Here is a 12,613-nt window from a genome sequence, read left to right as displayed (position 1 = left end):
TAATAAACGCCTTCATTTACAAATTTCATTTTGTGTTTACTTGTGTTGTCCTCGACCATTTTTTAAATTGGATTGATGTTCCGAAACACTTAAGTGTGACAAATATGCAAAAATACAGGAAATGAGGAAGGGGGCAAACACTTTTTCACACCACTATAACTGTGAAACATGGTGGCAAAATAAGAATAAGACCTACCAACAAGGAAACATTTAACAGTCACAACAGAACAGTTTGGATCAGTGAGCCCAAGTTAGTTTTATACACATTTAATACTTTTAAAGAAAGCACAGACAGCTTGTAAAACAATAGCTTCTCAAGTCAGAGTTCAGATATAAAACACTTTAACATTGCCTCCTAGATGTTCTCCGTTCAAGACTGAATCATTTTGCAGCACCAATTGGACAAGAAAATAAAATAAATAAGTTCCTCGGTGTGCAAAGCTGGTAGAAAAACAGGTAAGACGTGTGCTGTAGTTGGAGTCAGTGACTCCAAAAACGTACCGACCCAGAGAGAGGCTGAGTGCAAATCCAAGCAACACTTCTCAGCTTTAACATCTAAAAACCACATTTTTTTTTCCAATGATGAAATTTCAACATTTTAATCCCAATTAAATCAGTTCAACATAATAATGTTAACATGACTAGCTTTGGAAAAGTTCAAGAGGAAAGGCAGCATGCTAATGCTTTAGCTGACAGAGTAACTTGACAAAATTAACCACCTAAAACTTTCAGGTTTTCATAATGTATGCCAGCAACTGCAGAATCTATTAAGGAGTGGGCGGTAAGCCAATCCTTTCCAAGTGAAATCGTTTGATTTTTATTTTTCTATTCCATTATATTATGCTTTTTTTCTTACCAAGTGTAGAGAGATTACATATTATACTGCATCTGATTTTCCTGGCTTGGAATAAACGATAAAGCCATTTTTATGTCGTCATCAGAAATGCAAATATTTCCCCATGAAGCATTCCAACAGGATGTGGTCAAAGTATGCAACACTAAAGAATTATTTGCTTTGCAAAAATAAACCTAAAGCAACCTGACTGAATGAAAACTTGACGGACACAAAAGCGATTTTCAGAACAGAATCGACTATTCAACCCAAGATGCACCGAGAGAGCGACTGCTAACCTTACAGGGAAGAAACCTCTGTCCGACAGGAGGCCGTGAACTTCTGCCTGATGGACCACGGTCTGACCAGGCATCTAAGAAAAGAGCAAAAAAATACAGAATAATAATTCATTATGTCTCTGGAGTCAAGTTTGGATTCAGATGGAAAACCAGTTTTAAAGTTTGAGGCTGAATCTCTTAAGACACAAAATTCCAGTTTCCCAGCCCTTCCTGTAGTCATGCATCATTTCTTTCAATTTACAAATGGACCTGAAATTAGATCATCATGGAAATGGTTGTTTATTTCTAATTGTAACCTCAGATTAACAAGAGATTTTTTTCCTTTTCCTCCATTTTACCCGTTTAAGATCTTCATAAAAATCATTATTTCAGGAGTGGCTCAATACAACTTGGCGCTGAAAACATCTGTGTGGGAGTTCCTGAAGCACCGACTCCAGCTACAGTTCAAGTCTATTTAGTCTACTTTACCCGTTTTTAAGAGTTAATATTAAAAACAAAATCATTTTGTACATGGGTTTTCTAGACAGGCTAATTTGCAAACCCAGTCTTTGACTGGAGCCTTTAAAAAAACAGACAGCAAAAATAAAACTAAAGATTCCCATCACACACACACACACAATCCCTGTCATTTAACATGCGTGAAAACAAACATTAGAGAACTAATTCTCCACAACAAAGTAGTGTGGTATAAATCAGTGTCACATTTGTTTTAGCAAATATTTCACCTGGGAATTTTAAAAAATCTGATCCATTAACATTTTCATCCCTCTTGCTTGTGCACATTTCCTGATCCACACTTTTTCCTTCCACTCAATTTAACATGCCTGGACAAAGCACTCTGAACCACCAGCTTCTTTAACACTGAAATATATAATTTTTCCCTTCTTCAGGATATCTTGCTGCATGAGGGACAAATGCCAAGTCAGCATTCTTCTCTGAATGCATAAGCCAGACTACATCATTTTTCTTTATTTGTTTCACTGATCTTATACAATACTGATTTTCATTAACTGCAAGCAACTCATCTACTCCAACAGAAAAAAAATAAATGAAAATCGACAATTTATGAATTAATTCGAGACCGACAGACGTGTTTCTTACACGTTCGCAGCCATCCGGGGGAGCAACGTGGACGTCTGGATCTGAGGAAAGCTTCTGCAGCCTGCAGGGAGCCTTCCTGTCCTCAGAGGAGGGAGCAGGTGGGGCTGCTGAGGGATTCAACAAAGATTCAGGCAGAGCAAAGACAAAACAGCCCAGCGCGGCCATCTGTTGACCCAAAGGTCACGTAGCTCAGCATAGCACCTCAAAGTACACAGAGTTATTACAAATTAACTTTAACGTTTGTGTTCAAAACAACCCTCAGACTAGCTCAGCTTTTGGTTTCTAGGTTTTGGGACAAGTACCAACAAGGTAGCTTTTCTTTTTTTTTTCCTCTTAGAAAGACAGTAGAGGTAAAATGTGTGAGCGGCAGCCAAAAACAGTTACTGCAGTAAATATCTGAAACGGGTCCAAGACAGCAGGGTGGGGCGGGCCGTTTGGGTTAGTCATACTCTGATCACATATGTGGAGGGGAAACAAGGAGGGGGATGAAAACTGGAATGATTTCACTTGATTCATTTTGTTTGCTTTGATAAAAACATCCTCATAAATCCTTAGCGGATGAGTAACAGCTAAGCCTGATGCCTCAACGCTTCAGGACACAAACATGTAACCCAGAGATTTTCTGGTCAGATTTTTATGTTTTTGGCCCGATACTGAAATAAAGATTTTTTTTAGCTTTATATTCCCTTATCAAAAACATACCTGGAGCGTCATTTTGATCCATTTACACATTCATTTCATTTTTCATGGTAGCCGTTCAGGGTTGCTCATAAAATGCACCACCCATTTTCCCAAAACTCCACCTTTGAGCTTCAGTCTCCAGCTGAGCCCCTTCAGACTAGCGGCAGCAGCAATTAGCAAAAACCAGGTGGAGCTGCAGGTCTGCTGAGCTCATCATACAAACTACAGCACTCCTAAGAACGGCTGTAACGGCATGACGAGAAGCTTTGCTGTGATGACCTGCTGAAGGTGGGGCGTCAGAAAGTGTGCAGGGTTCTTAAAGAGACAGAGGCTAATTTCAAGGTATCATATGGCTGTCGTATGAAGTCAAGTTTATCTTCTGGGCGTCTTCACACCAATAAAAGTGGTAGACTCAGTCCAATATGGGACAACGGTTGTAATATTTGTTACATTTCAGCTAGTTAATTTGACACTGCACTGTGTCAAATTAACCTTTGAAAAGTCTATTCCCCTCCTCACCTGTGGTGGCGCTGCACCAAGAACTACTGAACAAAACGACAACTTCCTTCTTCACAAAATGTACAGTGGACAGGAGTCAGATTTTTGCGTTTGTAGGATTTTTCTTAGAGTTCACCTCCACTGAAACACCACCCAGAAAACATTTCCTGATGCATGATGCATTTCCTGATTCCATCTCCACAGCATTTTACTGTTAAAAATACAAAAACAAGTATATTAAGCATAAACAAACGATTCCTAATGAGATTATTTACCTCTCATGTAGTCACCCAGCTTCTCTTTAAACCCACTGCGGTGCCAAGCAATATAGTTGGAGTAAGCTGGACTGAAGGCGCTGGAATGACAGCCGTCAGAAGCACGAGAAAACCTCTGCAGGTCACTATAATCCACATTTGGGGAAAGCAGAGATGTAGAGTCTTTATCTGAGTCTTTACCTCCTGGAAGGTGGAGCTGCTGGTAGTATCTGAACAGCTGAGGCAGGTAGTAGTGGTAGTAATAGTAGTAAGGGAACGTCAGTCTGCTAGAAATGTCGTACCCTGGTTCAGAGGGAGGAGGACTGGTTTGATATCTCAAGTGGGAAGGTTGTTGTACCGACAAGGAATCTGACAAAGCTCGACCCAGATGGTTGTAGACGCCACGCAACGCTTCTGGTGCGTAATACTTCAGGTAGTAGTTATAGTATGGATGGTAGTAGTACTTGTAGGGATCTGCGTTATACGTGAATCCTGCAGTGGGGAACACTGGTTTGTCAGGAGGAACTGCGATGGGATCTGGTCTTTCTGGGGCTGGAGACACGGAGGTAGAACGTTTGTCGTCTTTGTCTTCTAGCTTTGGTTTCGAACTGGGCCGAACATCTGCTTTTTCCTTTTCTGGCTCTGGATTAATACTCTGCGTTTCAGGATTTAAGGATAATGAAGACGCGTTTGTCTTTGCAGTCCAATCTAGATGGGAAAGCCCCAGTCTTTTCATGTCACCCTTTACAACATGTGGGTAGTAATAGTAGAAAGGAAAGCGATGAGTAAAGTAAGGTGAGTGAACTGCTGTCACTTTGTTCGTCCTTTGGGCGTCTACAGGTGAAGAAATCCAGGTTGGTCCCCCTTTCAGACCCTCAAGCTGCTCGGATGGAGGTTGATGGTTTGGAGAATCGGAAGAGGTTTGTGATCCAGGAAGACCCGGACCTGGGCCCTGAGGTGTGCCTGGAGCAGGGATCTTTGGGTGATGGTGGTAGTGGTAATGGGAGCTAAAATCATGGCTGGGATGGTGGGAATGAGGAGCTTCCACCTGAACCGGCAGAGCTGTAGGGGAGAAACTATTCATTGAGACATCCAAGAGAGGAGCAACTTGGTTCTGCTTTTGGTCTTTATGTAATGAACCCAAACTAGACAACTTTTCTTTAGATGAAAGGGGCTTTTGGGTCATAAAGTTTTCCTGTACATCTTTAAGAGACAGGAAGTAATGGTCTTGCGAGTTCAGCTGGGAACTAAAGTCAGCCATCGGAGCCACAGAAAGAGGAGTAGGAGGGCTGTGGGTGTCCTGTTCTTTATTTTCAGAGTAACTATGGTGATATGTTGGGTGAGGATAGTAAGGTGGAGCCAAGTAGAAAGGCGGCATAAACGCTAAATGCCTGAGGGACTCGAGCTTTGGTTTTGGTAGCTTTCTGGTGAAATCCGTGGGGCTGTCAGCCAGAGGCCAATGGGCGGCTGAGACTTCTCCAAAAGCAGAGTTAGGACAAGCCAACATGAAGATCTCCTCCCCTAATTTAAGCAGAAGTGTGTTTTTTCCATCCTGAAAGAGAATTTATTGCAGGTTCAAAAAATAAAGATGGTTCAATTTTGTCGCAAAGCAACAATTATTCCTGCTACTGCCAAATTACCACAGTACTTTAGTTAATCCTTTGAGTTTTGACATGCTGCAAATATTTTTTGCACACATTCAAAAAATTAATACCGCCACCTCCAGGTGGGAGCTAGTCACTTAAATCCAATGCTTGACTATTTTACAGTTATTATATTATACCTTTACAGTTATACCACAAGTGATGAACGGCATGGCGACGGCCGTCTCTGCAGCCAGTCTGTTCACAGTGTAACCACACTGTTCAGCCAACAGCCCCAGAGGAGTCCATTCACCCCGAACTGTAGTGGGGCAGAAGCGTAACCTGATATTAAAATAAAAGATCTCTTTTTTTGAGTGCTTCCTGATTCTTAAAGAAATGGTACCGTTTATATGCGGGTTCTCCACAGCAGACGGTCCTCTGAGTTTCACCGTCATGCCGTTGGGGGAGCAGCAGAGTGAGGACGGCCCCTCGCCTCCAAGGTGGAGCCGGGAGACCGGGCAGGAGACCTTGACGGGAATCCCCCTCCACAGCAGAGGCAACACATAGCAATCATCCTGAGGGGAAGCATTTTAATAATATGTCCAAAAACAGGATTTTACACACTTTGGAGAAGAATCTAGCTAGTCAATGCATCAGAGAAAGTCTCCACCACACCTCTGAGTCATTTCAGCTAAAAACGGTGAAGTCAAAGTTTTGGTTTAATAACTATAAACTAGATGATTATGTGATTCGTGTAGTAATTAAAAAACAGCAGCACACCTCTCGAACGACGTGGCAGGCGTCATACTGAGCCGTCAGAGTGAGGTCTTTCCAGGAGCTTTGAACAGAGTAGCCACACTGCTGAGGCAGATGGAGCAGGGGCGTCGATGAGCCGTTCACTGAAACACAGTGGAAATAAATGACGGACAAAGTTTACAGTTTTTCTGGACTGCTTTCGGTCAGCTGTTGACTCAAACTACACATTTTCAAAATGTTACAGAAGCCTCATCATGGTAAGACCATGATGAGTCCAACTGTGGCAAAACATTTAAAATAAGCAAAAAACAAACATTACCATAAAACACAGCTTGCAACCAAGTGGATGAGCCATTCAATAACTGCATGATGGACAACAACAGAGTCCTCAGCTCGTCATTGTAGTCCATTATATTGCTTTCATGCCAGTGCCATGTCATCTTACTACATGGGTTGTGTTAATGTTCGTTCTCAAAGAATTTGATCCAGAATCAGAAATGCTTTGATGCACAATTTTGATTCAAAGACTATTTTATCTAAACTGGATAAAAACTGTAAACATTAGATAAAATACTATAAATATAAACCAAAATAAAAATCTAATTAAAGAATCAGAAATGCCCAGTAATGACTCATCTTTCTTGATCTCTTCATAGATTGTGGTGAACGACAACATAGATGTTTTAAGGCCTGCAGACTGATCGCTGTAGTTGAAGGAGTGTGAAGGAGGTGATTTCATACTGATGTGTTTTTAATAGCCAACAGGTGATTTTGGTTTGGTTTTCTTGGTTAAACCAGTGAAGCATGAAGTGCTTCACTGCTGACATCCGTCTTAACCGTTTTGAAAAATACCAATGAGACAGATGATGAACGGAGTCGACCCCAGTTTCTCAAGCAGGTCGAAGCAATCAAGAAAAACTACAATCTAAGTGCGTACGGGTAAGGTCAACTTTCTAGTTACTATTCTGGTTTCCCAAACTGGGAATGTGATCATTCATGCAACCAGGGAATCCTGTTTAAGAACACATTTGGTTAACAAAGCAGTTTCAGGCAACAGCTCTATCCAAATGCAGTAAATTGGGAACCAACATTTCTGGCACAGTTCAGCAGTATTACAACGCTTCGTTGGGATGTTGACAAAGACCTTCAAAGCCTTGGAAACAGAGTAATCCATACTCATCTACAAACCCTCCCCACGTTCCAGCATCGTGGAAATACAGCTGCAAAAACCAAAGTGAATATATTTTATTCCAAGTTAAGATCTAGACAGCATCAAGCAGAGGACAAATCTTTGAAACAAAGAAAGGCCTTAATATTCCTACCCAACTTCATCCTTTTACTCAATGTTCAACATGCACTGACAAAGAGAGAAAATAACCAAACATTTGTCCAATGACACTCAATAGGTTCCACCTCAAGCACAAAAAGTGTAAATTATTGGAGAGCTGGAACGTTTTCATCCTCTGTACATTCAGTACCAAACGTAATGAATTAAATAATTTCCTCAGCGGCTCAATTTCACTTCAGAGCTCACCAACGTCCTGCTTTGGAGCAGAGCCAGGTGAATACAGGTCATCTCCATAAAGGTGTGTCGGCACTTTAGCTGTAGATTTATTTCTTCTAATGTTAATGTTTGACATCAAATATCCTGGTAAAGAAAAACTATCATAACTTATTGGTAACAATTTGTCAGCCCCTTATAGAAATAATCCACTTTTACCTCCTTAATGCCTAAATGGTTTAGCCAGACAGAAAGACGAGGTTAAACAGACGTTTTCACCTCATTTTTAACTAACAAAACACTGAGAGATCCTAAGAAAGCAGGAGCAGAGCTCAGGTTATGCTGCCCCCCAGTGGCAGCTACTTCCTTACCCCCCCCAATCAGGCATTTGTTGTTTTCATCAAAATCAGTGAACTAATTTTTTAGCAAAATACTGAAAGATCTATGGATCTGAAGTTGTATGTCTTTCTTTAGGATAGAAATGCACCACAAACCTATGACAGAAACTTTCCAGAAGAATGACTATTTCTGAGTTATTATCACTGGGTAATGAGTCATCTGACAGTTTTGATTGCGTCTCTTTGAATGGTTTAAAGAGATGTTTCCATCTCAACCTTACACAGACAGACATAAACATGCAGTGAATAAATTGATTTTCAATCAGATTTTTGCACCAAAGAGTTAAGAGCACACACTGAGGCTCTTTAAATGTGTATTAAGAGGGAATGCAAAACTTATTGCGGGGGAACACAAAAGAAAAATGTTTCCCTGTAGATCTGATGCTTGTTTGTGATTTTTTTTTTCTTTTTTTAAATATTAGTGTCAAGATACAGTGAGAAATTATTTACACAGCTTTCCAGATGAGCAGACCGAATGCTGCAGCTCTCAAACTGTTTTCCTCAACGTCTCCTCTTTCCAACTGGACTTCTTGCATTAAGTCTGGGAGAATGAAACGGAACGTATTAAAGATGAGGGACAGGATGAAGATCGAGCCTCACCGTGGTCCAGCAGCAGCTGTGCGGCTCGTTTCCTCCTCACAGTCAGGGTCATGGCGTCATCTCCACACTCCACCGACGGCTCCAGCTTACGCCAGCTCTCCTCAGAGCCACCAGCATGCTGACTGGCGCCGCTCGCCCGGCTGTCCTGAGTCTGGACTGGGATACACAAAACATCTGAACATGTCTGGGGTGGAAAGGGAATGCAACTGTGTCTCCTAATTGGACCGTTAAGAAAAGTTATGCAATCATGAAACAAGAGAGGTTAGCAGACATGAAGGAGCGCGTTGGGCCTGACGGACAAGCAACATGGCGGCTAATCACAGTCAGCTGTGTTGGAAATTTAGAGTAAAGTACAAACAAAAAGGAGAGGCTGCAGAAGCAAACATACAAGACGGACAGAGTGTCCCAATGCGCCTTAAACTAGAAAAATGCAACTGAAAGACAAATACATTGAGACAAGTCGTTTGGTGGCAACATGTGGAAAAACCTAAACACAAACCAGGTTTAACAACTTAAAAACAAAACCAGCCAAGTTTTCAATCTTAAATAGAGAACACAGTGTTTGCTGGGATGAAAACAGTTTATGGTGTCATTAGTCATAGGCACAATAATAATACTACAATAGAAACACCTGGAGATTAGGGTTATCAAAAAGGTAATAAAAAATCAACAATTATAATTATAATCACACTAAATATGAACAGATGTTTTCAAGTTTCAAACTTGGCGAAGCTGGCAAGTACAGACAAGAACTAGCATTTGGTGAAATAGCTTTAAAAATCTTAAATCTTTTTTTTTTTTCTTTTTTTGGGACAACTGAAGACAAAGTATTTTCAAAAAGTTGCGTTCATTTCACTCTTTTCTTCTGAAATAAATACTGAAGCAACAAAATGACCAGCAGGTTTTTTTTGTTGTTTTTTTTTTGTTATTTTAAACCTGATCAAACACGGAAACTGATTAAAGCAAAATTTATACTTTCGGTACCGTCAGAAACCCATATTTAAGCCCGATTCATGCTAATGGTGTGTTCCCAATGATTACACTTCAATGCCGCATACAAGCCTAACAAATCTACTTAATAGGCGTTTTTTTTAAAAAAAAAAAAACATTGCATGTAGTAGAAGAAGCCAGGTCTCTCACCTGTAGCAGCAGAATCTGACCGGTAGCCTCCATGTCGGGGGTTTGCTTCCAGCTGACCGGTGACGTAAAACTTCCCGGGAACTACACGTCTGATGGTTCCCCTGCTGCAGCTCCCATCCAGAACCTCGTGAGAAGTAAACGGCCTTTCTCCCTCCGTTTGCGAGCGTTTGTAGCGGGGTGCTAAACTTGAAGACGACGCCATTTTGGCTCCAATTCCCCGCTTTGACCCGGGTCCGGGGAGCCTCGTCGTTGTCCGGTCATCGTCTTCAAGGTTCTGGCGCCTTGGGCCGCTGAAGTAGGCCAAGTGCCTGGCCGCTCTGGTGGAGGGGTCGCCGGGGACTCTGGTCGTTAAAACACCGCTCCCGACATTGTGAGGAGCCGACCGAGAGGTTGGCTGGAGGGAGTGAGCTGTGAGCTCACACCGGACTAAAGAAGACAGGTTTATTGTCGATAAGGTGTATAAAAGTGGAACACCCAAGCAGTACCCTTTTAGTTTCAAATACATTGCAGATACTATTTGTTTTCTCTCTATGCACCAAAACACTGGGACCGAGGGACGAGCGGCTGTCTGATTTGTAGACATCCTGCTAACACACCTGCTCACTAATTGGCACAAATTGATGACGCATGCTCACTGGGCTCTAGACTACAACTCCGTCTGCTGTCGTTGTTTATGTCAGATTTTACTTTATTACACAAGTGCATCCCAATAAATATAGACATAATGAAAAGAGCAATTTATTTAACAGATTCTTCACACACAGTGTTACATTTTAAACGTTCATTTCTGTCCATTTTGCTTATTGTGGTCCCCAATTAACAAAATCTTCAAATTCAGTTTTACAGATAATTAGAGTATTAGAGAATACTAATAAAAATAAATAAATTTAAGCTTGCAATATATTATGTTATGGCCTGGACTCCCGGCATAAGGAGGGTGAGCTGCCAAAGTCCATTAATAAAGAGGCTGGCTGTTCCTAAAGCTGTATCCAAGCATAATAATAAAAAGTTGGTTGCTGAGGGAAAAGGTTTTAAATGGCACCGCTATAAGGTAATAAATCTCAAAGCAACATTCACATTTGAGAACTTTATTACGCACATAAACTCAGACTGGCATCTTAAAGAACTATTTACTGACAAAAGAGTAAAGCAATAATCTACACTGCTGTTTACAGTATTGCAACCAGAAACTTCAGTAACTTTAGATATTTTTATAGAGCAACAATAAATACTGCACACATGATTTTCAGAACTTCTTTTTATAAATAAAAATCTCAAAAGCTTGATGGAAATTTAGTTATTTTAACCAATAATTTTTTTTCTGACTTGAAGTGACACAACTGGGTTAAAAATCAAATATTAAAAATTACTATATTTTTTTATACCTCAATATTTATTGGATCTTTTAGAAAATGTTAATTATTTCCAGTATTGTGCAGCCGTACATGACCTCATCAGCGAACACCTTCTTTCACTAGAGGGCGACAGTGCGCCACATTAGATTACTGACATTACGACAGTGAAGGGATTCTTGTAAATTGACCTTTGCCCTTCATATAAATAATTCCCATCGCTTTTCAGACTAAGCCAGAAAATTATTTCCAAAAACCCACAGAGAATGTTTCGCTTCATTGTTAAAACACACTTTTATTTCATGGTTTACACATAAAATGTTATTTTAAAACGCAGCCATTGTCATTTTACAACTCCTTCAATAAGTTTCTTTTATGATGTCAAGGAACAGAATAATAAATAAAACCGTCCTTGTACGCATGTCTGTCTTCCTGGAGCGGCTCAGAAACAAACTCACTTCGCTCTGCCAGATGAAACACACAGACGTCCGGTCGCTAGTTGAATTATTCTCAAGTTGCTTCTAAAACAGAACCTCGCAGAAGAGGCCGATCCGTTGATGAAGGGCGCGGCAGAGGGATGACTCACATTTGTAGTTGCCTAGCTACGGCCGGGAGTTGTTTTCTTTTGGCTCGGAGTGTGAGGACGGCGTGTGTGTCTGGTTTCCATTGAGAGAGGAAGGCTTTGTGTGTGTGTGTGTGTGTGTGTGTGTGTGTGTGTGTGTGTGTGTGTGTGTGTGTGCGCGTGTGTGCGTGCGTGCATGTTTGTGTGTGCGTATGAGCTGAGTGAAATAATAAAAAAAATTTAAAAAAGCAATGGGTGCCACTGTACTGGGAGCAGGAGGAAGCAGAAATGCTTTGCAACGGCAGGAAGTGATGACATAAGGAAGGCAGTAGAGTTAGATTTTGTGAATTGAGGGGGAAAAGTGTGAAACCCCTGTGATTGGTAATCGTGGAAACATGCTAGCTCAGCTAAATACATGAGGAAATAGTTGTTGTTGAGTGAAAACTGTGGCTCAGATGATATTTAACCTTTAGAAAATTGCAGCTGTTCACGTTTACTGAATAATAAAACCAGAGTTTCCGCTTTACAGATGCGTAAAACTGATCCCGTACAGGTTTTATTAGTTGCTTGCTTGGCATACTCTCTTCATTTGGCTTTGGGCTGGCATTTACTCGTTTCATTTTACTCGTAAACTGAGTAGAAAGTAAGAGTTGAAAATATTTCAGTACATTTTCCACCACCCATGTCTCAGAGCATTGAGATTAAATGCTCGGAAAAAGTGAGAAAGATTTATTTGTGCTACATTTAAATGGTCCAGATTAATATAAACAACTGGGTGAAGGTCACACCAGTGTGTTTCAGATTTATTGTCAAATTTGACTAAGGCACATAAAAACCTTCATTTTGCATTTATTTGAGCCAATCAGAGGTGGGAGTATGGCTCCAGACTGTGTTTTTTGCTGAAATGTAGTTAATTTTACTCCAAACGTAACAGGACACACACCTTCCAGAAAGTGCCACATGTAATTACTGGTGTATTTATTTATTTTATTTTTTTACCATTCTTCTTGGCTCTCGTTTAATTTGGTTGGTTCCTTCACACAGACGTGGCTTTAG

General features: G+C 40.8%; 1 protein-coding gene across 3 annotated transcripts in view; it reads right to left on the bottom strand.

The window, feature by feature from the left end:
* Window positions 1-10,241, bottom strand: part of LOC106959568 (uncharacterized) — a 21,337-nt gene extending 11,096 nt beyond the window's left edge. For 2 of the 3 annotated variants that reach the window (XM_015052222.1, XM_015052224.1), the window contains exons 1-8: window positions 9,644-10,240; window positions 8,504-8,659; window positions 6,029-6,147; window positions 5,652-5,823; window positions 5,449-5,567; window positions 3,687-5,217; window positions 2,233-2,339; window positions 1,132-1,205 (exon numbers count right to left, since the gene is read on the bottom strand). In XM_015052222.1, the coding sequence (XP_014907708.1) occupies window positions 1,132-1,205; window positions 2,233-2,339; window positions 3,687-5,217; window positions 5,449-5,567; window positions 5,652-5,823; window positions 6,029-6,147; window positions 8,504-8,659; window positions 9,644-10,226 (2,861 nt within the window). In that variant the 5' untranslated portion in view covers window positions 10,227-10,240. Of the gene's footprint in view, window positions 1-1,131; window positions 1,206-2,232; window positions 2,340-3,686; window positions 5,218-5,448; window positions 5,568-5,651; window positions 5,824-6,028; window positions 6,148-8,503; window positions 8,660-9,643 lie in introns of all 3 variants that reach the window. The other variant, XM_015052223.1, reaches the window with a different exon arrangement.
* Window positions 10,242-12,613: the final 2,372 nt, after the last annotated feature.

Source organism: Poecilia latipinna, unplaced genomic scaffold (assembly GCF_001443285.1).
Source record: "Poecilia latipinna isolate Pla-1442-1.1 unplaced genomic scaffold, P_latipinna-1.0 Scaffold1096, whole genome shotgun sequence".
Lineage (NCBI taxonomy): Eukaryota > Metazoa > Chordata > Actinopteri > Cyprinodontiformes > Poeciliidae > Poecilia > Poecilia latipinna.
Note: the sequence above shows the minus strand (reverse complement) of the source record. Positions and strands in the feature narration are given on the sequence as shown.